Raw genomic sequence first — 23,464 nt, 5'->3', positions numbered from 1 at the left:
CATTAATTCTCTAGCTTGTGGATATGTATTATAAAGCAAAAATGAGAAATTTATTTGCTTTTAAATTATCTGTGGATTTTTGTTTTTGGCATAATAAATGCTATATATATTTAAAAAATGTATATAGAATTACATAATATTAAAGGTGAGAAGGACCTGCAAGGCATCTAGTAGAAAGATTGTACACTTTGAAGCAAATCCTGGCTTGCGGTGACTCATTCATTTTCAAGTTTTATGATCTTGGGGTACTTAATCAATTTGAGCCCTAACTTCATCTCTGTAGAGTTGAGATGAGTGTGTACTTTGTATGATGTTGACTCCTTTTCATGTGACACACAGACACAATCTTGACACACCCAGTTTTCATTCCCTGCCTCCTGCCTGATCTGCAGACTGCCTGGTTACGGATATGTAGAGCAGGGATTGTGTGGGAGCTTCTGCGGGGCTGTCTGAGCTTGCAGGGCCAGTTGCTGAAAACTTCTTCCTCCTGCCATTCATGGATCATGTCTCTGGCTCTGTTTGGACTATGTCATGGCTGGTTGTTTGGATGCCATGACTTTTCACGAGCATAACATTTAGTTTGTGGGGGTCTGTCCCTGCTGACTAACTAGAGTGAAGCTGTTAATGAGACTAGAGATGAAGATGGCTTCTTGTTGCCACATGGCAGAAGCTTTTGTGTACTTCCTCTTTGCGCTCTAGGCAGTACATGTGCAGGACACAGATGGCTGCCTTCTCTTCTCAGCTATCTTCTTATGCACTGTTTCTTTGTGCTGAGTAGGACAGTAGGAAGTCGCTATCTCAATCTTAGTTTAGGGGAAGGAGAGAAAAATTACAGACCTCTTTGATTTTCTTTTTTGTGATAGGGACTGTGGATTTTGTTTCATTCCTAACACTTGTCTCTCCGATCTTGTGGCATGTAACTATAAAAGTATTTAGACCATCTAACTCTCCTGTCACACATTCTTTATGTCCTAGGAAGGGGTTTCATAGATTGCTTCTTCTTAGTTATATACAGCATGAGGCCTGAGGTCCTGATCTTGTCTGTGGTGCACCTAGGCCTGGCTTTATGTCTATTTTCAATCTCACTTTTGAGAATTCTGCTTTTGTCACCATCTCTCTGCACTGATCTGAAGATTTTGTTGAAAATATTTGTAAATTCAGCTTCCATTTTCCTATTTTCCTCTATTGTAATAGGCACCATCTTCTCATTATTAGTCCTAGTGGTAAGTCTATTGATATTTTTAGGTCATGAGGATCTTAAAACATTACACTTGTGGGGTGGGTGTTCTAAGATAAACTTTGTGCTCCTCCACTAGATTTTGAGAGTCTTGAGGTAGGAACCATGTTTTTAGCTGAACAGAATTATGACTATCATTTATTTAGCACCTGCTATTTACCAGAGACTTTGATTTATTTCAATTAATTACCTTAAAAATAATATATACATGAGAAATGATTTCAGATAGCCTAAGTAAACTGTCCAAGGTCATCTAGTTTGTGAGTCAGAGTTGGATTTTGACTCAGTTTGATCTTAAATCCTCTTTTCTAAATCATCTTTCCAAACTACTTCTTAAAGGAAAGGAAAGTCACTCAATTGTGTCAAACTCTTTGAGACCCTATGGACTATACAGTCCGTGGAATTCTCCAGACCAGAATACTAGAGTGGGTAGCTGTTTCCTTGTCCAGGGGATCTTCCCAACTGAGAGATCGAACCCAGGTCTCCTGCATTGCATGCGGATTCTTTACCAGCTGAGCCACCAGGGAAGCCCAAAGGAAAGGATAGATACAGGTAACAGGAATGCGATTTTGGCCTGTAGATGGTTGATGAAACTGATATGGAGTTGCATTCTTAAAGAAAAGGAAAGGAGATCCACAGATCTTCAGAGCCCTTGCTTTTCGCACTAATCCACATTGACTTGCATTACTGGCATACATGGACGTTTAGCAAATGTCGTTCAGCTTTCAAGGCAGAGGTCACCCCTCCCATGCACATGTCTTCACTTTGTGCTTTTTAATTCATATCAGAGAGACTCAGATTATGTGATGATGTCTCATAAATAGGCAAACTCTGAAGAAAATTGGAGTGAATCCATGATTATAATCCATGGTGAGGAGTCAGGGCTGCATTGAAGTCACCCTTGACTTACTGAAGATCCAAGGATCTTTGCTCATAGTTCAGACCACCAGAATGTGCCCATTGGATTTGGCAAGTGATAGCTAAGAGTCGGACTCAGCGACTTCACTTTCACTTTTCACTCTCATGAATTGGAGAAGGAAATGGCAACCCACTCCCGTGTTCTTGCCTGGAGAATCCCAGGGACGGGGGAGCCTGGTGGGCTGCTGTCTGTGGGGTTGCACAGAGTCAGACATGGATGAAGCGACTTAGCAGCAGCAGCAGAAAGTATATAAATCTTTATGAAGTTGAAGCTTTGTTGAATGTGCCCAGAGAGCATTTTCCATTTAATGTATTTGGAAACTCTAAATATAATTCCTTTTGGGGAGTAAGAGTAATTGCTTCAGAAAAGAAAAAAAAAAGTCGGTTCTTTAAAAGGCTTAACTCCTTTCATGAACATTTGCTTTTAATGACTGGGAAATTCCTTTATAGGAAAAAAATGACCTTTGGCAAAAATTAGGTCATTTTGGTCTTAACTGTCCCTATGCACTCTGGTTCTTGCTTTATGTTCCAGGTTTTGTCACTAGAGGTTATTGGAAGGATAATCCCTCTGTGGATAGTCACTGCTTTTAGAGCATGTTGCCAAAGTGAAAGTTATTTTAGCTTGGAAACTGCCAAACCAGTACAAGAGACTCAGATCACAGAAGTTCTAAGCCAGTGACTGATAATGACTTGCTTTAGGTTGGCCATGAGTTGGGTTTTTAAAACATACTTTTCATGTGCATTAGGATTGCTATGTCTATTTCACTCTCTTCAGATTTTTCCAGAGCCTCTTTGCTTGGGTCAGGAATAATTTATCTTTTCTAGGTATGTTCTTCTGCTTTGATTCTGTTCTGTTCAACAGAAACATCTATGCGAGTTTGAGGCCTCATGAACATCTTATCCCAGTATAAATGAAAAACAGGTTGAAAGAAATTACCCTGTACTTCTTTCCCCAAACAGTTGGAGGCAGATTCTTCCTCAAATTAATTTCTGAAATGGCTTGACTAAAGTGAAGAATATGTCTGAACTCTTAGATTTGCTCAATGAAGATGTTCTAAATGGTAGTGCAGAATAGTTCTCAGTGGTTGCTCTTGATTTAATTGAAACTCACTTTTCTCAAGCTTTTTAAAAAAATTTCTCCATGCGCGATACTGGATGCTTGGGACTGGCGCACTGGGATGACCCAGAGGGATGGTACAGGGAGGGAGGAAGAAGGAGGGTTCAGGATGGGGAACATGTGTATACCTGTGGCGGATTCATGTTGATAATGGCAAAACCAATACAATATTGTAAAGTTAAAAAATAAAAAACAAAACAAACAAAAAAACTTCTCCATGTAACCTTATACAGGCTAAAATCCCATTCCTGTTTTCTGTATCTGTCCTTTCCTTTAAGAAGGAGCTTGGAAAGATGATTTATAAAAGAGGATTTAAGATCAAACTGAGTCAAAATCCAACTCTGACTCACAAACTAGATGACCTTGGACAGTTTACTTAGGCTATCTGAAATCATTTCTCATGTATATATTATTTTTAAGGTAATTAATTGAAATAAAGTCTCTGGTACATAGTAGGTGCTAAATAAATGATAGTCATAACTCTGTTCAGCTAAAAACATGGTTCCTACCTCAAGACTCTCAAAATCTAGTGGAGGAGCACAAAGTTTATCTTAGAACACCCACCCCACAAGTGTAATGTTTTAAGATCCTCATGACCTAAAAATATCAATAGACTTACCACCAAGACTAATAATGAGAAGATGGTGCCTATTACAATAGAGGAAAATAGGAAAATGGAAGCTGAATGTACAAATATTTCCAACAAAATCTTCAGATCAGTGCAGAGAGATGGTGACAAAAGCAGAATTCTCAAAAGTGAGATTGAAAATAGACATAAAGCCAGGCCTAGGCTTTAGGACACTGATGCACCACAGGTAAGATCAGGACCTCAGGCATCATGCTGTATATAACTAATAAGAAGCAATCCATGAACCCCCTTCCTGGGACATAAAGAATGTGTGACAGGAGAGGTAGATGGTTTAAATACTTTTATAGCTACACGCCACAAGATCGGAGAGACAAGGGTTGGGAATGAGACAAAATCCACGGTCCCTATCATAGAAAAGAAAATCAAAGAGGTCTGTAATTTTTCTCTCCTTCCCTGAAACTAAGATAACCATTTTCTACAAAGGAAGTTGTTGAAACTTTTGAGTATTAGGTAGGGAGATTTTACATGTCTACTGGACGTTTTCATAGGGAGGTAGACATGGAAGAATTTCAGGAGAACCCTGACAAAAAACTGTGTAGACTCCTTTAAATCATATATCTTAAAGAAAATCAGTTTGAAGGATTAGAGATGGGAAATAAACTGATATTTATTAACTGCTTCTTAGTACCAGCATTGTGTTATATCCTCCTGCAGATTACCTTTTTTAGATTTACCTTGGTTTGTGTAGTTAGTTAGTGGCAGCCCATGAGATTACCAAACTACCATGCTGCCCTCATATCTTGAAGGATCTGGGTTAGAGTCATTTTGTGGTGGTGTTCAGTCACTAAGTTGTGTCTGACTCTTTACAACTCCATGGACTGCAGGATGCCTAGCTTCTGTGTCCTTCACTGTCTCCCTGAGTTTGCTCCCTGAGTCAGTGATACCATCCAACCTTCTCATCCTCTGTCATTCCCTTCTCTTCCTGCCTTCAATCTTTCCCAGCATCAGGGTCTTTTCCAATAAGCTTCAGCTTTAGCATCCGCCCTTCCAGTGAATATTCAGGGTTGATTTCCTTTAGGATTGACTGGTTTGATCTCCTTGCAGTTCAAGGGACTCTCAAGAGACTTCTCCAGGATCACAGTTTAAAAACATCAATTCTTCAGCTTTCAGCCTTCTTTATGGTCCAGCTCTCACATCCATACATGACTACTGGAAAAACCATAGCTTTGACTAGATAGACCTTTGTTGGCAAAGTGATGTCTCTGCTTTTTAATACACTGTCCAGGCTTGTCATAGCTTTTCTTCCAAGGAGCTAATTAGTGGCAGACCATGAGATTACCAAACTACCATGCTGCCCTCATACCTTGAAGGATCTCTGTTAGAGTCATTTTGTTGTGTTGTTCAGTCACTAAGTTGTGTCTGACTCTTTGCAACCCCACAGACTGCAGGATGCCGAGCTTCTGTGTCCTTCACTCTGTCCATTTTAATTTTAAATTCTTTTAAATTCTTTTAATTTCATGGCTGCAGTCACCATCTGCCATGATTTTGGAGCCCAAGAAAATATAAAATTTATCCATGGCTATAATGGCTCAGTGTTTTGATAAGCTTTTTTTTCCTGCTTGATTGATTAAAGGTTTTTATTATTTAACAAATTCACTCTCTTGTCACTGAGGATTTGGTTCTTATAATTTGTTAATAAAACCTGTGCTTTAAGGTTTTTGTTTCACTCATGCCTCCCTAGGTCTGAGACTCGCAAGTTGAGGCTTCATTGCCTAAATATGTCTTGGAATAATTCTTGGTCTGAGTTTAGGAAACTCTGTGTTCAGCTATTGTGAAGAGGTGGGGATATAAACTTCAGTCATGAGCTGCTTAGTTATTTTCTGCAGATCCTATTTCTTGCCCCTCCAGGAGGCTCTGGAACCATTGCTTGAGATCTCTTGAGAAAGTCAGGCTTGACCTGGGCATTACTCTTCTTTAGAACACCCTTTCTCCACTGCCCCCCTACCCAATATCTAGGTTTATTGTAGGTACTCGATGAGCATTTCTTTGAACTTAATAGCTGATACAAAAGCTTTGGGGAAAATATGGCTAAGGAATGCTATCATACTTGAAATTGGGAAATTCGGAGTAATTACCGAGTGTCTCATATTCTTGTGGGGCAAACACATGGCAAAATTCACAATGAGTTGATATTGTAAAGGGAAAATTCGTATAAGATGATTCAGAAGCTACATATCTGCTTATGATACTCAGAATGGGGATGACACTGATTTGCTGATAATGTATTATTATTATTCTGTAGCCCCAGATGATACAGCAGACTCTCAAGAGGACACTGCAATATTATGAGCACCAAGTTACTGGGTAAGGAAAATTGGATTTTGGTTTTTATTGGGAACAAGTTAAAGATAATTCCTACATAGAGAACAGAGTTGTGGTTGCTAAGGGAGAGAGGGTTGGGGGAGGGATGGAGTGGAAAGTTGATGTTAGGAGATGTAAACTATTATATACAGAATGGATAAACAACAAGGCCCTAGTGTATCGAACAGGGAACTATATTTAATATCCTGTTATAAATCATAATAAAAATAATATATATATATATAAAGGATGTATATATGTGTAACTGAATCACTTTTCCATATAGTAGAAATTAACACATTATAAATTACTATAACTAAATTAAAAAAGAATAATTACTCAAATGTAGTAGTGGAACATGAGGTTTTCTGCCACCCAAGCCAACCTTATTCCATAGTGGTTATGCTTAGAGTGGAGTGGGGGCTCATAGGGGTCCTGTGTTTATTGGGATTATTTCTGTCAAAGGATTATTTGTGTTGAATCCTTTTTAATAAAATCCCTTTTGCTATTTTTTCCTTTTTTCCCTTCTTGTGCTCTTGCTTCTCATTCTCATTCATTGAATTTCATATTTTGCCTTTGTAATATGGTAAGGCTTTAAAGGAAATTTTAGGATCCTTCAGTCAAGTTTAATCAAAATCACTATAAGCTGAATATAGTTGAGTGAGAAGTATTTGTTTTGTTTAGTTAGAGACCTGTGCTACAGAATTTCCTTTATTTGTTCCCCTCTTTTTGAAGTGGTGTGGTCTGATGTAAAGTAAGAAGATTTAAGGTTATGAGACAGGAATTCAAGGCCTCACTAGGACATAGAACTTAAAAGTAACTTTACTGTTTTAAAGAGTGATGATGATGATAACTAAATCAAGGATTATTTGTCATTATTAAATGAGGTAATTTTAATGAAAGTATTTTGTAAGCAGAAACCTCCAAATAAGTGTAAAGGTTTGTCTTTGATTGGCTATGGCAGAAAGCAGTTGGCAAATCCAAAAGCCTAAATTCACTTTCTGATGTAGTCAAGCTATTTAAATTAAATGTACAATGTACGTTTATCTTTGTAGGGGTTTAAGAACTTCTGAGAGTCAAGATTCAAATCCTGGTATCTCTTTAAAGGCTATAACACTATGGGTCATAGCCATTACCATAGGGATCAAGAACATATTTTTGGCTATTAGGATGTACTGTATTTTTTTTTTCCCTACAGAACAGAAGGGAGGAAAGCATAGTGAAAAAATAATCTCAGTATCTAGTAAAATGCCATACACTTTAAGTGCTTGATTAGTATATTAAGTATCGTTTCAAAGGAAATTGCCCTGAAACTTCGTCATATCAATCCTCAAGAGTGCAGTACTAGGGAAAACGTTACTTAAACTCATGAATGGCTTTTAATTTGAGGCTAATGTCTAAATGCTTTATTTTAATGGAGATAAATAATGTAAATTAATCTCTTCCCATGTACTCTAAAATAAAGCAATCATTCTCCTTTTATTTGCTGCTTTCAAAGTGTGGTGTTTGGATTAAATTAGTTAATGTATTTAGAATAGTTCCTGGTACATGGTGAGCACCACATGCTTGTTTACTCTTATATTTATTATCATTATGTTTTTTAATATTTTAATGACAGTATCAGTAATGCGACTTGACATTTGGGATCTTAGTTTCCTGAACAGGGATTGAACTCATGCCCTCTGCAGCAGAAGTGCAGAGTCCTAACCACTGGAACACCAGGGAATTCCCCATATTTATTGTCATTAAATGTTTTAATATTGCAATGACCATACATCAAAATGAATAACACCAAAAAAATGATGTCCTTTTCATCATAGAGGACTAGAATGCAACAGTAGGAAGTCAAGAGATACCTAAATAACTGGCAAGTTTGGCCTTGGAGTACAGAATGAAGCAGGGCAACAGCTAGCAGAGTTTTGCCAAGAGAATGTGCTGGTCATAGCAAACACCCTCTTCGAACAACACAAGAGATGACTCTGTACATGGACTTGGATGGTCAATTCCAAAATCAGATGGATTATATTTTTTGCAGCCGAAGGTGGAGAACATCTATGCAGTAAGCAAAAAAAAAAAAAAAAAAAAAAGACCAGGAACTGACTGTGGCTCAGACTGTGAACTCATTTCAAAATTCAGACTTAAATTGAAGAAAGTAGGGAAAACCTCTAGGCCATTCAGGTATGACCTAAATCAAATTCCTTAGGATTATGCAGTGGAAGTGACAAATAGATTTAAGGGGTTAGATCTGATAGACTGCCCAAAAAACTGTGGACAGAGGTTTGTAACATTGTACAGAAGGTCGTGGTCAAAACCATTCCCAAGAAAAACAAATGCTGCAAGGCAAAATGGTTGTCTGAGGAGACCTTACAAATAACTGAGAAAAGAAGAGAAGTGAGAGGCAAAGGGGAAAAGGAAAGATATACCCATATGAATGCAGTGTTCCAAAGAATAGCAAGGAGAGATAAGAAAGTCTTCCTAAGTGAACAATGCAAAGAAATAGAGGAAAACAATAGAATGGGAAAGACTAGATATCTCTTCAAGAAAATTAGAGATACCAAGGGAACATTTCATGTAAAGATGGGCACAGCAAAGGACAGAAATGGTATGGACCTAATAAAAGAAAAAGATATTAAGAAATGGCAAAATACACAGAAGAAATATACAAAAAAGATCTTAATGACCCAGATAACCATGATGGTGTGGTAACATACCTAGAGCCAGGAATCTTGGAGTGCAAAGTGAAGAGGGCCTTAGGAAGCATCACTACGAACAAAGCAAGTAGAGGTGATGGAATTCCAGCTGAGCTATTTCAAATCCTAAAGGACGATGCTGTTAAAGTCCTGCACAATTTGGAAAACTCAGTAGTGGTCAAGGACTGGAAAAGCTCAGTTTTCATTCCATCCCACAGAATGGCACTGTCAAAGGATGTTCAAACTGCTGCACAATTGCACTCATCTAACATGCTAGCAAAGTAATGCTCAAAATTTTCCAAGGCAGGCTTCAACAGTATGTAAACTGACTTCAACAGTACGTGAACCAAGAACTCCCAGATGTTCAAGCTGGATTTAGAAAAGGCAGAGGAACCAGCGATCAAATTGCCAACATGTATTGGGTCATAGAATAAGCAAGAGAATTCTAGAAAAACATCTACTTCTGCTTCATTGACTATGAAAAAACTTTTGACTGTGTGGATCACAACAAACTGTAGAAAATTCTTCAAGTGATGGGAATACCAGACCTTACCTGCCTCCTATGAAACCTATATGCAGGTCAAGAAGCAGCAGTTAGAACTGGACATAGAAGAACAAACTGGTTCTAAATTAGAAACTGGTTCCAATTTTGTTCAAATGCAAAATGCCAGGCTGGATGAAGCAGAAGGTGGAATCAAGACTGCTAGGAGAAATATCAATAACTCAGATATGCAGATGACATCACCCTTGTGGCAGATACAGAAGAGCCTCTTGATGAAGATGAAAGAGGAATGTATAAAAGCTGGCTTAAAACTCAGCATTCAAAACCTGAATATTATGGCATCTAGTCCCATCTTTTGTTGGCAAATAGACAGGAAAACCAGAGAAGGCAATGGCACCCCACTCCAGTACTCTTGCCTGGAAAATCCCATGGATGGAGGACCTGGTAGGCTGCAGTCCCCGGGGTCGTGAAGAGTCGGACACGACTGAGCGACTTCCCTTTCACTTATCACTTTCATGCATTGGAGAAGGAAATGGCAACCCACTCCAGTGTTCTTACCTGGAGAATCCCAGGGACGGCGGAACCTGGTGGGCTGCCGTCTATGGGGTTGCACAGAGTCGGACACTACTGAACTGACTTAGCAGCAGCAGCAGACAGGAAAACAATGGAAATAGTGACAGACTTTGTTTTTTTGGGGCTCCAAAATCACTGCAGATGGTGACTGTAGCCATGAAACTAAAAGATGCTTGCTCCTTGGAAGAAAAGCTATGACAAACCTAGACAGTATATTAAAAAGCAGAGACATTACTTTTCCGACAAAGGTCCGTCTAGTCAAAGCTATGATTTTTCCAGTACTCGTGTATGGATGTGAGAGTTGGACCATAAAGAAGGTTGAGTGAGAAAGAATTGATGCTTTTGAACTGTGGTGTTGGAGAAGACTCTTGAGAGTCCCTTGGACAGCAAAGAGATCAAACCAGTCAATCCTAAAGGAAATCAGTCCTGAATATTCATTGGAAGGACTGAAGCTGAAGTTGAAGCTCCAATACTTTGGCCACCTGATGGTAAGAGCTGACTCATTGGAAAAGACCATGATGCTAGATGACTGCAGGAGAAGGAGATGACAGTACAAGATGGTTGGATGGATCACTGACCCAATGGGCACGAGTCTGAGCAAACACTGGGAGGTGGTGAAGGACAGGGAAGACTGGCGTGCTGCAATGCATGGGGTTCAAAGAGTCGGACGTGACTGAGCAACTGAACAACAACTACCAGTAATGAAATGCAAGTTATGTTCTAAAATTATGAATGCCCTCTCCATTTTGAAATCAAAAAATAACTGATGAAGTAGTCTTATTTGTGAACTAAACTATGTCTTTGTGGCAAGTTGGAGTGGGAATCTTAAAAATATGATAAAAAGAACTAAACTGTATTTCTATAATCAGCAGAAAATTATTTTTTCTATTAGTAGGATGGAGTTCTCTTTATCTAAATAACTCCCTTAACTATCCCTTCAATCTGTGTATTGCCTAAATGGTCTTTCCCTAGTTCTGTTTAGTGCAGCCACAGTATTTAAAAAACAGACAGGGTGTAGGACTTCCATATAAAGAGATATATTAATGTCCTACTGGTTCTAAGACCTAGTAGCTTATTTTTGCTTAAGTGTTGGCTACCCTCTGAGAATTTGAAGTACCTTTATTCACTATCTTTTTTTGTGCTCATGCTGCTGAAGACAAAAGGGTCATGATTTCCTTGTCTAGTACCCTCTTTGCCTTTTATTTATTTAATTTTTTTCTTTTATATTGGGGTATAGCTGAATAACAATATTGTGATAGTTTCAGGTGGATAGCAAAGGGACTCAGCCATAGATATACATGTAGCCATTTTCACCCACTATCCCTCCTTCCATCCTACCCCTGCTGGGAACCATACATTTGTTCTCAAAGTCTGTTTTGTAAATGAGTTCATTTGTATTGTTTCTTCTGAGATTCTACATAAAAGAGATGTCATAGATATATTTCTCCTTCTCTATCTGACTTACTTCACTCAGTATGATAATCAAGGTACACCCATGTTGCATTATTTCATTCTTTTTAATGGCTGAGTAATATTCCATTGTATACATGTGCTACATCTTCTTTATCCATTCCTCTCTCAGTGGATTTCTAGGTTTCTTCCATGTAATCATTTGTCACCATTTGCTGACACCCTATTGTAAACAGTGCTGCAGTGAACATTGGGGTGCTTGTATCCTTTCAGACTATGTTTATCCCAGGAGTGGGATTACAAGGTCATATGGTAGCTGTATTTTCAGTTTCTTAAGGAACCTCCATACTGTTCTCCATAGTGGCTGTACCAATTTACAATCAGCGTGTAAGGGAGAGTTCCCTTCTTTGTGTACCCTCTCTGGCAATTACTGTTTGTACGTTTTTTTGATGACAGCCATTTGACTGTGGAAAGGTGATATCCCATTGTAGTTTTGATTTATATTTCTCTAATAATTCGTGATGTTGAGCATCTTTTCATGGGCCTCTTTGCCATCTGTATGTCTTCTTTGAGTTATGTCTCTTTAGGTCTTCCACCCATTTTTGATTGGATATTTTTTTTGATTGAGCTCCATAAGCTGTTTGTATATTTTGGAGATTAATCTTTTGACTGTTGTTTCATTTGCAAATATTTTCTCCCATTCTAAGTGTTGTCTTTTTGTCTTGTTCATGATTTTCTTTGCTGTGCAAAAGGTTTTAAGTTTAATTAGTTCCCAATTGTCTATTTTTGTTTTCATTTTCATTATTTCAGGAGGTGGGTCAAAAAAAGATCTTGCTCTGGTTTATGTCAAAGAGTGTTTTCTCTATGCTTACCTCTAAGAGTTTTATAGTGTCCAGTCTTAATTTATGTCTTTAATCCATTTTGAGCTTATTTTTTGTGCATGGTGTTAGGTAGTGTTCTAATTTCATCATTTTACATGTTGCTGTCCAGATTTCCCAGCACCACTTACTCCAGAGGCTGTCTTTTCTCCATTGTATATTCTTGTCACCTTTGTCATAGATTAGCTGACCATAGGTGTATGGGTTTATCTTTGGGCTTTCTATCCTGTACCTTTGGTTTATATTTCTGTTTTTGTGCCAGTATCATACAGCTTTGATTACTGTAGCTTTTCAGCATAGTTTGAAGACAGGGAAGCTGATTCGTTCACCTCCATTTTTCTTTTTCAAGATTACTTTGACTATTCTGGGTCTTTTGTGTTTCCATATAAATTGTTAATTTTTTTGTTCTAATTCTGTGAAGAATGCCATTGGTAGTTTGATAGGAATTGCATTGATTCTGTAGATTGCTTTGGGTATTATATTCATTCTTCCAGTTCAATAACACTGTATTTTTTCCATCTGTTTGTGTTCTCTTTGGTTTCTTTTATCTGTGTTTTATAGTTTTCTGAGTACAAGTCTTTTGCTTCCTTAGATAGATTTATCCCTGAAAGTGCAAAGTGAAGTGTTAGTCCCTCAGTCATGTCCAATTCTTTGAAACCCCATGGACTGTAGTCTGCCAGGCTCCTCTGTCCATGAAATTCTCCAGGCAAGAATACTGGAGTGTATAGCCATTCCTTTCTCCAGGGTGTCTTCCTGACCCAGAGATCGAATCTGGGTCTCCTGTACTGCCGGCAGATTCTTTATCATCTGAACCACCAGGGAAGCCCCAGCTTCATCCCACTGCAACAACAAAAAAATAAGATTTATTCCTAGGTGTTTTTTGTTGTTGTTGTTGCAATGGGAAATAGAATTTTTTCCTCTTTTATTGTTAGTGTATTGGAATGCAAGAGATTTCTGTGAATTAATTTTGTATAGTGTAACTTTATCAAATTCACTGGTTAGGGCCATTAGATTTTTGGTAGAATCTTTGGGATTTTCTATGTATAGTAACATATCGTCTGCAAACATGATGGTTATACTTCTTCCTTTCCAATTTGTATTCCTTTCATTTATTTTACTACTCTGATTGCTGTGGTGAGGACTTCCAAAACCATATTGAATAGGAGTAATAAGAGTGGTCATCCTTGTTTTGTTCTTAATCTTAGGGGAAATGCTTTCTGTTTTTCACAGTTGAGTATGATATTTACTGTCAGTTTGTTGTATATGGCCTTTATTATGTTAATGGATGTTCCCTCTATGCCCATTTTCTGGAGAGTTTTTATTATAAATGTGTGTTGAATTTTTTAAAAGCTTTTTCTGCATCTTTTATGATTATCATGATTTTTTAAAATATAAATTTATTTATTTTAATTGGAGGTTAATTACTTTACAATATTGTATTGGTTTTGCCATACATCAACATGAATCCACCACAGGTATACACATGTTCCCCATCCGGAATCCCCCTCCCTCCTCCCTCCCCATACCATATGCTGCATCACTGATTGATTTGTGTATACTGAAGAATTCTTGCATTTCTGGGACAAATCCAACTTGATTATAGTGTGTAATCCTTTTAATGTGTTGTTGGATTCTGTTTACTAGTATTTTGTTGAGGATTTTTGGCTCCATGTTCACCACTGACATTGGTCTATAATTTTATTTTTTTCTAATATCCTCATCTGATTTTGGTAACAGGGTGATGGTGGCCTTGTAGAATAAATAAATAAATTCAGAGTGTTCCTCCCTCTGAATTTTTCTGGAAAAGTTTTAGAAGGATCAGTGTTAACTTTTCTCTAAATGTTTGATAGAATTCACCTTTGAAGCCATCTGGTCCTGAGCTTTTGTTTGTTGGAAGATTTTTTATTTACAGTTTCAATTTCATTACTTGTAATTAGTCTGTTTACATTTTCTGATTCTTTCTGAGTCAGTCTTGGAAGGTTGTACTTTTTGAAGAATTTTTCCATTTCTTTCAGGTTATCCATTTCATTGGTGTGTCATGGCTTATAGTAATCTCTTATGATCCTTTGTGTGATTTCTACAGTGTCATTTGTAGCTTCTCCTTATTCATTTCTAATTTTATTCGTTTGTGTTCTCTCCCTTTTTTTTTTCTTGAGGATTCGGGCTAAAGTTCTATCATTTATCTTCTCAAAGAACCAACTTTTGCCTTTATTGGTCTTTGCTATTGTTTCCTTCTTTTTTATTTCATTTATTTCTGCTCTAATATTTATGCTTTAATTCTACTGACTTTGGATTTTCTTTGTTCTTTTTTCTCTAGTTGATAATTTAGGTGTAATGTTAGATTGTTTATTTGAGATTTTTTTTTTTGTTTCTTGAGGTGACAGTGAATGGCTACAAACTGTACTCTTAGAACTGCTTCTGAGGCATCCAGTAGGCTTTGATTCATTGTGTTTTCTTTACCATTTGTTTCTATATATTTACCATTTCTTTAATTTTTTCAGTGATCATTTGGTTATTTAGCAGCACACTTTTAGTCTCCATGTGTTGTTTTTTGTTTTTTTTACAACTTTTTTTCCTATGTTCGATTTCTAGTCTCATAGCATTATGGTTTGGAGAAGGCAATGGCACCCCACCCCAGTACTCTTAACTGGAAAATCCCATGGATGGAGGAGCCTGGTGGGCTGTAGTCCATGGGGTCGCTAAGAGTCGGATACGACTTCACTTTCCCTTTTCACTTTCATGCATTGGAGAAGGAAATGGCAACCCACTCCAGTGTTCTTGTTTGGGACGTTCTCCCAGGGATGGGGGAACCTGGTGGGCTGCGGTCTATGGGGTCACACAGAGTCGGACACAACTGAAGCGACTTAGCAGCAGTAGTAGCATTATGGTTGGAAAATAAGCTTGATAAATCTCAATTTCCTTAATTTTTCCTAGGCTTGATATGTGACCCAAGATTTGTTCTATCCTGGAGCATGTTCCATGTGTACTTGAGAAGAAAGTGTACTTTGCCACTTTCGGGTGGAATATCTTATAAAACATCAATTGAATCTATCTGGTCTATTGTGTCATTTGATGCTTGTGTTTCCTTATTTATTTTCTGTCTGGATAACTGTTGATTGGTGTAAGTGGGGTATTAAAGCCCTCCACTATTCTTATGTTAAAGTTCATTTTTCCTTTGATGATTGTTACCATTTGCTTAAGTATTGAGGTGCTTTTATGTTAATTATATAAATACTTAAACAATTGTTACATATTCTTGAATTAATCCCTAGATTGTTGTGTAGTACCATTCCTTATCCATTGAAACAGTTTTTATTTTAAAGTATATTTTGGCTGATATGAGCATTGCTAATCCAATTTTCTTTTGATTTCCATTTGCATGGAATATCTTTTTCCATCGCCTCACTTTCAGTCTGAATGTGTCCCTAGATCTTAAGTAGATCTGGTAGGCAGCATATCTGCTTTATGAATCTCAGCTTTGTGGCTATGAAGGGGCTTTGTAGCTCAGTCAAATGAATCAAGGTAAATAGATGTGGTCAAGCAGGAGACGGTAAGATTGAACATAGACATGTTAGGAATCAGTGAACTAAAATGGATGGGAATGGGAGAATTTATATCAGATGACCATTATATCTACTACTGCAGGCAAGAATCCCTTAGAAGAAATGGAGTAGCATTCACAGTCAACAAAAGAGTCTGAAATAAACAACAAGAGAGCTTATTTGTAATCTCAGAAATGAGAGTAATCTCGGTTCAATTCCAAGGCAAATCATTCGACATCACAATAATCCAAGTCTGTGCCCTAACCACTGATATCAAAGAAGCTGAAGTTGACCAGATCTTTGAAGACCTACAACACCTTCTAGAACTAATATCAAGAAACGATGTCCTTTTCATCATAGGGGATTGGAATGCTAAAGTAGGGAGTCAAGAGATACTTGAAGTAACAGGCAAGTTTGGCCTTGGAGTACAAAATTAAGCAGGACAAAGACTAACGGAGTTTGGTCAAGAGAATATGCTGGTCATAGCAAATACCCTTTTCCAACAACCCAAGAGGTGACTATACATGGACATCACCAGATGGTCAACACCCAAATCAGACTGATTATGTTCTTTGCAGACAAAGATGAAGAAGCTTTATACAATCTGTAAAAACAATGTCCTGAGATGACTATGGCTTAGATCATGAGCTCCCTATTTCAAAATCCAGGCTTAAGTTGAAGAATGTAGGAAAACCCACTAGGCCATTCAGGTATGATCTAAATCAAACCCCTTATGATTATACAGTGAAAGTGACAAATAGACTCAAGAGATTAGATCAGGTAGACAGAGTGCCTAAAGCACTGTGGGCAGAAGTTTATAACATTGTATAGGAAGCAGTGGCCAAAACCATCTGAAAGAAAAAAAAAATACAAGAAAGCAAAGTTGTTGTCTGAGGAGGTTTACAAATAGCTGAAAAAAGAAGAGAAGAGAAAGGCAAGGGAGATAGGGAAAGATATATCCATCTGAGTGCGGAGTTCCAGAGAATAGCAAGGGGAGATAAAAACACTTTCTTAAATGAACAATGCAAAGAAATGAAAACAATAGAATGGAAAATACTAGAAATATTTTCAAGAAAATTGGAGATACCAAAGGAATATTTCTTGCAGGGATGGGCATGATAAAGGACAGAAATGGTAAGGACCTAACAGAAGCAAAAGAGATTAAGAAGAGGTGACAAGAATACATAGTAAGACTATACAAGGAAAGTCTTAATGTCCTGGATAACCAGAATGATGTGGTCACTCACCTAGAGCCAGCCATGCTAGAGTGTGAAGTCAAGCGGGCCTTAGGAAGCATTACTGTGAACAAAGCTAGTGGAGGTGGTGGAATTCCGGCTAAGCTATTTAAAGTCCTAAAATATGATGTTGTTAAAGTGCTGCACTCAATATGTCAGCAAGTTTGGAAAACTCAGTAGTGGCCACAGAACTGGAGACGGTTAGTTTTCATTCCAATCCCAAAGAAGGGCAGTGCCAAAGAATGTTCAAACTGCTATACAATTGTACCTATTACACATACTAGAAGGTTATGCTCAAAATCCTTCAAGTTAGGCTTCAGCAGTACATGAACTGAGAGCTCCGGATGTACTAGCTGGATTTAGGAAAGGCAAAGGAACCAGAGATCAGATTGCCAACATTCGTTAGATCATGGGGAAAGCAAAGGAGTTCCAGAAAAACATCTACTGCTGTTTCATTGACTGTATACAAGTCTTTGTGTGGATCACAACAGACTGTGGGAAATTCTTAAAAGTGATAGAAATACCTGACCACCTTACCTGTCTCCCGAGAAACCTGTATGCAGTCAAGAAGCAACAGTTAAAAATGAACATAGAACAATTGACTGGTTCAAAATTGGGAGAGGACTATGACAAGGCCATGTATTGTCACCCTGCTTATTTAACTTATATGCAGAGACCATCATGCAAAACTGTGCTGAATGAATCACAAGCTGGAATCAAGGTTGCTGGGAGAACAACCTCAGATATGTGGATGATACCACTCTAATGGCAGAAAATGAAGAGGAACTGAAGAGTCTCTTGATGAGTGTGAAAGAGGAGAATGAAAAAGCTGACTTGAAATTCAACATTAAAAATACTAAGATCATGGCATCTGGTCCCATCACTTTATGGCAAATAGAAGGGGAAAAAGTGGAAGCAGTGAGAGATTTTGGAGAAGGCAATGGCACCCCACTCCAGTACTCTTGTCTGGAAATCCATGGGCAGTGGAGCCTGGTAGGCTGCAGTCCATGGGGTCGCTAAGAGTCGGACATGACTGAGCAACTTCACTTTCACTTTTCACTTTCATGCACTGGAGAAGGAAATGGCAACCCACTCCAGTGTTCTTGCCTGGAGAATCCCAGGGACGGGGAGCCTGGTGGGCTGCCATCTACGGGGTCACACAGAGTTGGACACGACTGAAGTGACTTAGCAGCAGCAGCAGCAGTGAGAGATTTTATTTTGTTGGGCTCCAAAATCAGTTTATGGTGACTGCAGCCGTGAAATTAAAATTCCATGCTTGTTCCTTTTAAGGAAAGCTCTGATAAACCTAGACAGCATATTAAAAAGCAGAGACATCACTTTGCCATCAAAGGTCTGTCTAGTCAAAGCTATGGTTTTTCCAGTAGTCATGTATGGATGTGAGAATTGAACCTTAAAAAAGGTTGTATGCTGAAGGAGTGATATGTTCAAATTGTGGTGCTGGAGAAGACTCTTGAGAATACCTTGGAATACAAGGAGATCAAACCAGTAAAAACTAAATTAAATCAACCCTGAATATTCTTTGGAAGGGCTAATCCTGAAGCTGAAGTTCCCAAACTTTTGCCACCTGATGCAAAGATCCAGCTAATTGGAAAATACTGTGATGCTGGGAAAGATTAAAGGCAAAGGAGAATGGGATGGCAGAGGATGAGAAGGTTAGTAAGCATCACTGACTCAATGCACATGGATTTGCCCAAGTTCCGGGAGATACTGGAAGACAGGAAAGTCTGGTGTGCTGCTTTCCATGTAGTCACAAAGAGGTGGACATGACTTAATGACTGAACAACAACAACATTTTGCTGACAAATGTTCATATAGTCAAAGCTATGGTTTTTCTGATAGTCATGTACAGTTGTGAGAACTGGTCCTTAAAGAAGGTTGAGTGCCAAAGAATTGATGCTTTCAAATTGTGGTGCTGGGAAAGACTCTTGAGAGTCACTTAGAGATACTGGTATGCTATAATCCATGGAATGGCCAAGACTTGGACATGACTTAATGATTGACCACCACCACCAAGAAGGCAGCATATACATGGGTCTTGCTTTTCTATCTATTCAGCCAGTCTGTGTCTGTTGGTTGGGGCTTTTAATTCATTTACAGTTAAGGTAATTATGATATGTATGTTCCTATTGCCATTTTCTTAATTGTTTTGGGTTTGTTTTTGTGGGTCATTTGCTTCTGTTGTTTCCTTCCTAGAGAAGTTTCTGTAGCATTTGCTGTAAAGCTGGTTTGCTGATGCTGAATTCTTGTAACTTTTGCTTGTCTGTAAAGTTTTTGATTTCTCCATCAAATCTGAGTGAGATCATTGCTGGGTAGAACAATCTTGACTGTAGATTTTTCCCTTTCCTCACTTTAAATTTATTCTGCCACTCCCTTCTGGCCTGCAGGGTTTTTTTCTGAAAAGTCAGCTGATAGCCTTATGGGGATTCCCTTGTATTTGTTTTTTGCTTTTCCCTTGGTGCTTTTAATATTTTTCCTTTGCATTTGGTTTTTGTTAGTTTGATTAATATGTGTCTTGTTGTGTTTCTCCTAATGTTTCTCCTGTTTGGGACTCTATGTACTTCCTGTTCTTTGGTGGTATTTCCTTTCCCGTATTAGTGAACTTTTTTACTTATAGTAAATATATAGTAAATCTTCAAATATTATATCCGACCCATTTCCTCCTTCTTCTGTACCTCTATAATTCAAATGTTGCCATGTTTAGTATCATTGCAGAATTCTCTGAGATTGTTCTCAATTCTTTACATTCTTTTTTCTTTTTCTTGTTCCTCGGCCATTATTTACATCATTCTATCTTCCAGCTCAGTTATTGCCTTCTGCCTCAGTTATTCTGTCCTTGATTCCTTCTACAGTGTTTTTAATTTCAGTTATTGTGTTGTTTGTCACTGTTTTTTCTTTAGTTCTTCTAGATCCTTGTTAAATGCTTCTTGCAGTTTATCCATTTTATTTTGAAGGTTTTTACTTGAACTTTATTTTGAACTTGTTTGCTGTCATTATTCTAAATACTTTTTGAGATAGGTTGCCTATTTCCTATTCATTTATTTGGTATTGTAGGTGTTTACCTTGCTTTCCCATTTTTTTGTTGCCTTTGTCTTTTGATGGGTGGGACTGTGTTTCCCAAGTATTTGACCTCAGGTTTCTAGCAATGGGATGTGCAAGCTGTTGCGTAGAGCTGGGTCTTGGTGTTGAGATATGGACCTCTGGGATACTTCACTTTGATTCATATTTCCTGGGGCTTGACTTTATCTGTTACTCCAGTACTTTGGACTAATGTCTCCTATAATAGGAGCTCAAGCCTGATCTCTGGCCTGTGAGCTGGGATCCTGCTAGGTGCAGAGTGCAGCAACAACAACACAAAAGAAACAGAACAATAATAAAGAAGAAAAAAATAAAATACATTTAGAAAACTAACAAATGTATTAGAAAAAATCAAGAAACTATATGAAACAAGCAGTGGAGGATAAAACTGAACTCCAGTAGCAAAGAAGAACGAGCATAATCGTATTTAAAAAATAAAAGGGAGCAGAACAATAGAATAAAAATAAAATATTCAGAAAACTAGCAAATAAATTAGAAAAAATAAGACTACTTATGAAACAACCACTGAAGGGTGAAAGTAAACTCCACTAGCAAAAAACAAACCCCTCCCACCAAAAGAAAAGAAGGAAGAAAAAACCTTGTCTTTTGAGGGCTGGGGTTTAGGTGAGGAAGGTTTAGGTGATGACCGGATTTCGGTGGTGTCAGAGTCCAGCATTCCATGCCCTAGAAAAAGCCCTGGGTGAAGATGGGGGTGAACTCGGGCTCAGCCTAGTCAATGGGGCCTTCAGAATGCCTCTGGCTTCAGAGCATGGAGGGCCAGGCCTGGGGCCTCAGGAGGCTCCTCAGGGCCAAGGAGTAGGGAAATACCTGGCAGTTTCCCTGCTCCTTGAACCCAGAGGGACCATCCTCCAGCTGACTTGGCTCCTTTACATCCTGACACCACCTAAACCTGGCCAGTTCCTCCATTCATGCACACAGGAGCTACATGGGTGGAGGGGGCCCTGAAGGATGGAGGGGGGCCCAGGTGATCGAGGGGAACCTGAGTGGCAGAGGGGGCCCCAGAGTGTGGAGGTGGCCCTCAAGTGTGGAGGGGCCCTGGAAGGCTGAGGGACCCTGCAAGGCAGGATCCCAGCCTGGAGCCTTAGGAGGCTCCTTGGGACTGAGTGGTCACACAGAGGTACCAAGGAGCCTCCCAAGGGTGTCCCGGGGGACCCTCCCCCAACTGGTTTGGCTCTTTCTCCTTCCTTGCTCACTCTCATGCCCAAAAGACTTACTAGGGCAAAGAGTGCCCCAGAGGTTGGAGGACCAGGCTCGGGGCCTTAAAAGACTTCCCAGGGATAAGTGGGTGGGGGAACATCAAGAGTATTCTCCCTAACTCACCCTACTCTGAGGATGATCTGGAAGCAAGGAATTCACCCTCCCCACTGATCTGGAAGCAAGCATGCCTCTTCTGATGCTTGAACCACTGCTCTTCACTCCTTCAGCCACCCCTCACCTGTGCTAGGCCTGTTGAGCTTCCACTTCTCTTCCTGCCCCTTGCTCCCCACTACATCCTACCTGGTTGCTCAGGGGTTCCTCCCATCTGCCTGGTTGTTTGAGGTCCCCCACCAGAGTTTGGTGAGTGTCCTAGATGTGAGGAGACAGGAACTCCCTGTCTTCTCTCTCTGCCATCTTGGTTTTACCTCCAGGAGTTTTTAAATCTCAGTTTCAATTTCAGTTTTTGTGATTAGTCTGTTTATAGTTTCTATTTCTTCTTAATTCAGTCTTGGGAGACTACCTTTCTAAGAATTTGTCAATTTCTTCCAGGTTGTCCATTTTATTAGCATACAGTTGCTTGTAGTAATCTCTTATGATCCTTTGTATTTCTATGGTGTTGGTTGTAACGTTTTTTTTTTTTTTTAATCATTTTTCATTTTAGTGATTTGAATTCCTTTCCCTTTTTTTCCTAATAAGTCAGGCTAAAGGTTTATCACTTTAGTTTATGTTTTCAAAGAACCAGCTTTTAGTTTCATTGATCTTTGCAATTGTTTCCTTTGTCTCTGTTTCCTTTGTTTCTGTTCTGATCTTTATGTTTTCTTTCCTTCTACTAATTTTAGATTTTATTTGTTCTTCTTTCTCTAGTTGTTTTTGGGGGTAAGGTTAGATTGTTTATTTGAGATTTTCCTTGTTTCTTGAGGTGAGGTTTTATTGCTGTAAACTTCCCTCTTAACAGTGATTTTGCTGCATCCCATAGGTTTTGGATTATTCTACTTTCATTTTTATTTGCCTGTAGTAATTTTTTGATTTCCTATTTGATTTCTTCAGTGATATATTGGTTATCTAGTAGCATATTTTAGCCTCCATTTGTGTTTTTTCTCATAGTTTATTTCTAACCTCATAGTATTGTGATCAGAAAAGATGCTTGATATGATCCCAATTTTCTTAAATTTACATAGGCTGGCCTTGTGGTCAATCTTGGAGAATATTCTATGTGCACTTGAGAAGAATGTGCACTGTGCTGCTTTTGGATGGAATGCTCTATAAATCTGATCTAATGTGTTATTTAAGGCTATGTTTCCTTATTAATTTTCTGTCTGGGAGATCTATTGTCAAAGATGGGGCTGTTAAATTTCCCCACTGTTATTAGGTTACTGTTGATTTCTCCCTTTGTGGTTATTAGTATTTGTTTTACATATTGAGACTGAGGTGCTACTCTGATGGGTGCATAAGTGTTTACAATTGTTATGTCTTCTTCCTGGATTAATCTTTTGATTAATATAGTGTCCTTCCTTGCCTCTTGTTATATTCTTATTTTAAAGTCTATTTTGTCTAATATGAGAATTGCTACTCCAGTTTTCTTTTGATTTCCAGGTACATGGAATATCCTTTTCCATCCCTCCACTTTCAGTCTATATGTGTCCCTAAGTCTGAGGTGGGTCTCCTGACTAGAGGAGTTCCTTTAACATTTGTTGTAAAGCTGATTTGGTGATGCTGAATTCTCTTAACTTTCTCTTGTCTTTAAAGTTTTTGCTTTCTCCTCAAATCTGAATGGCAGCCTCACTGGGTAGATTATTTTTGGTTCTATGTTCTTTCCTTTCATCACTTTAAATATATTGTGCCATTCCTTTCTGCCTTGCTAAGTTTCTGCTGAGAAATCAGCTGATAACTTTATGGTAATTTCCTTGTATTATATTCTGTTGTTTTTCTTAATATTTTATCTATTTTTACTCTTAATATTTTATCTGTAATTTTTGTCAGTTTGATTACTAGGTTTCTTGGCCTGTTCCTGCTTGTTTTTATTCTGCCTAGGACTCAGTGAGCTTCCTGGACTTTGTTGACTGTTTTTTCCCTGTGTTATGGACATTTTCGCTATATT

At 38.4% G+C, this 23,464-nt stretch overlaps 1 protein-coding gene across 1 annotated transcript in view; it reads left to right on the top strand.

Annotated features, from left to right (window-relative positions):
* Positions 1-23,464, top strand: part of GUCY1A2 (guanylate cyclase 1 soluble subunit alpha 2) — a 500,240-nt gene that overhangs the window by 46,427 nt on the left and 430,349 nt on the right. The window contains exon 2 of the mRNA XM_070384284.1: positions 6,164-6,225. Coding sequence (XP_070240385.1) covers positions 6,164-6,225 — 62 coding nt within the window. The remainder of the gene's footprint in view (positions 1-6,163; positions 6,226-23,464) is intronic.

Source organism: Bos mutus, chromosome 15, assembly GCF_027580195.1.
Source record: "Bos mutus isolate GX-2022 chromosome 15, NWIPB_WYAK_1.1, whole genome shotgun sequence".
Taxonomy (NCBI): domain Eukaryota; kingdom Metazoa; phylum Chordata; class Mammalia; order Artiodactyla; family Bovidae; genus Bos; species Bos mutus.
Note: the sequence above shows the minus strand (reverse complement) of the source record. Positions and strands in the feature narration are given on the sequence as shown.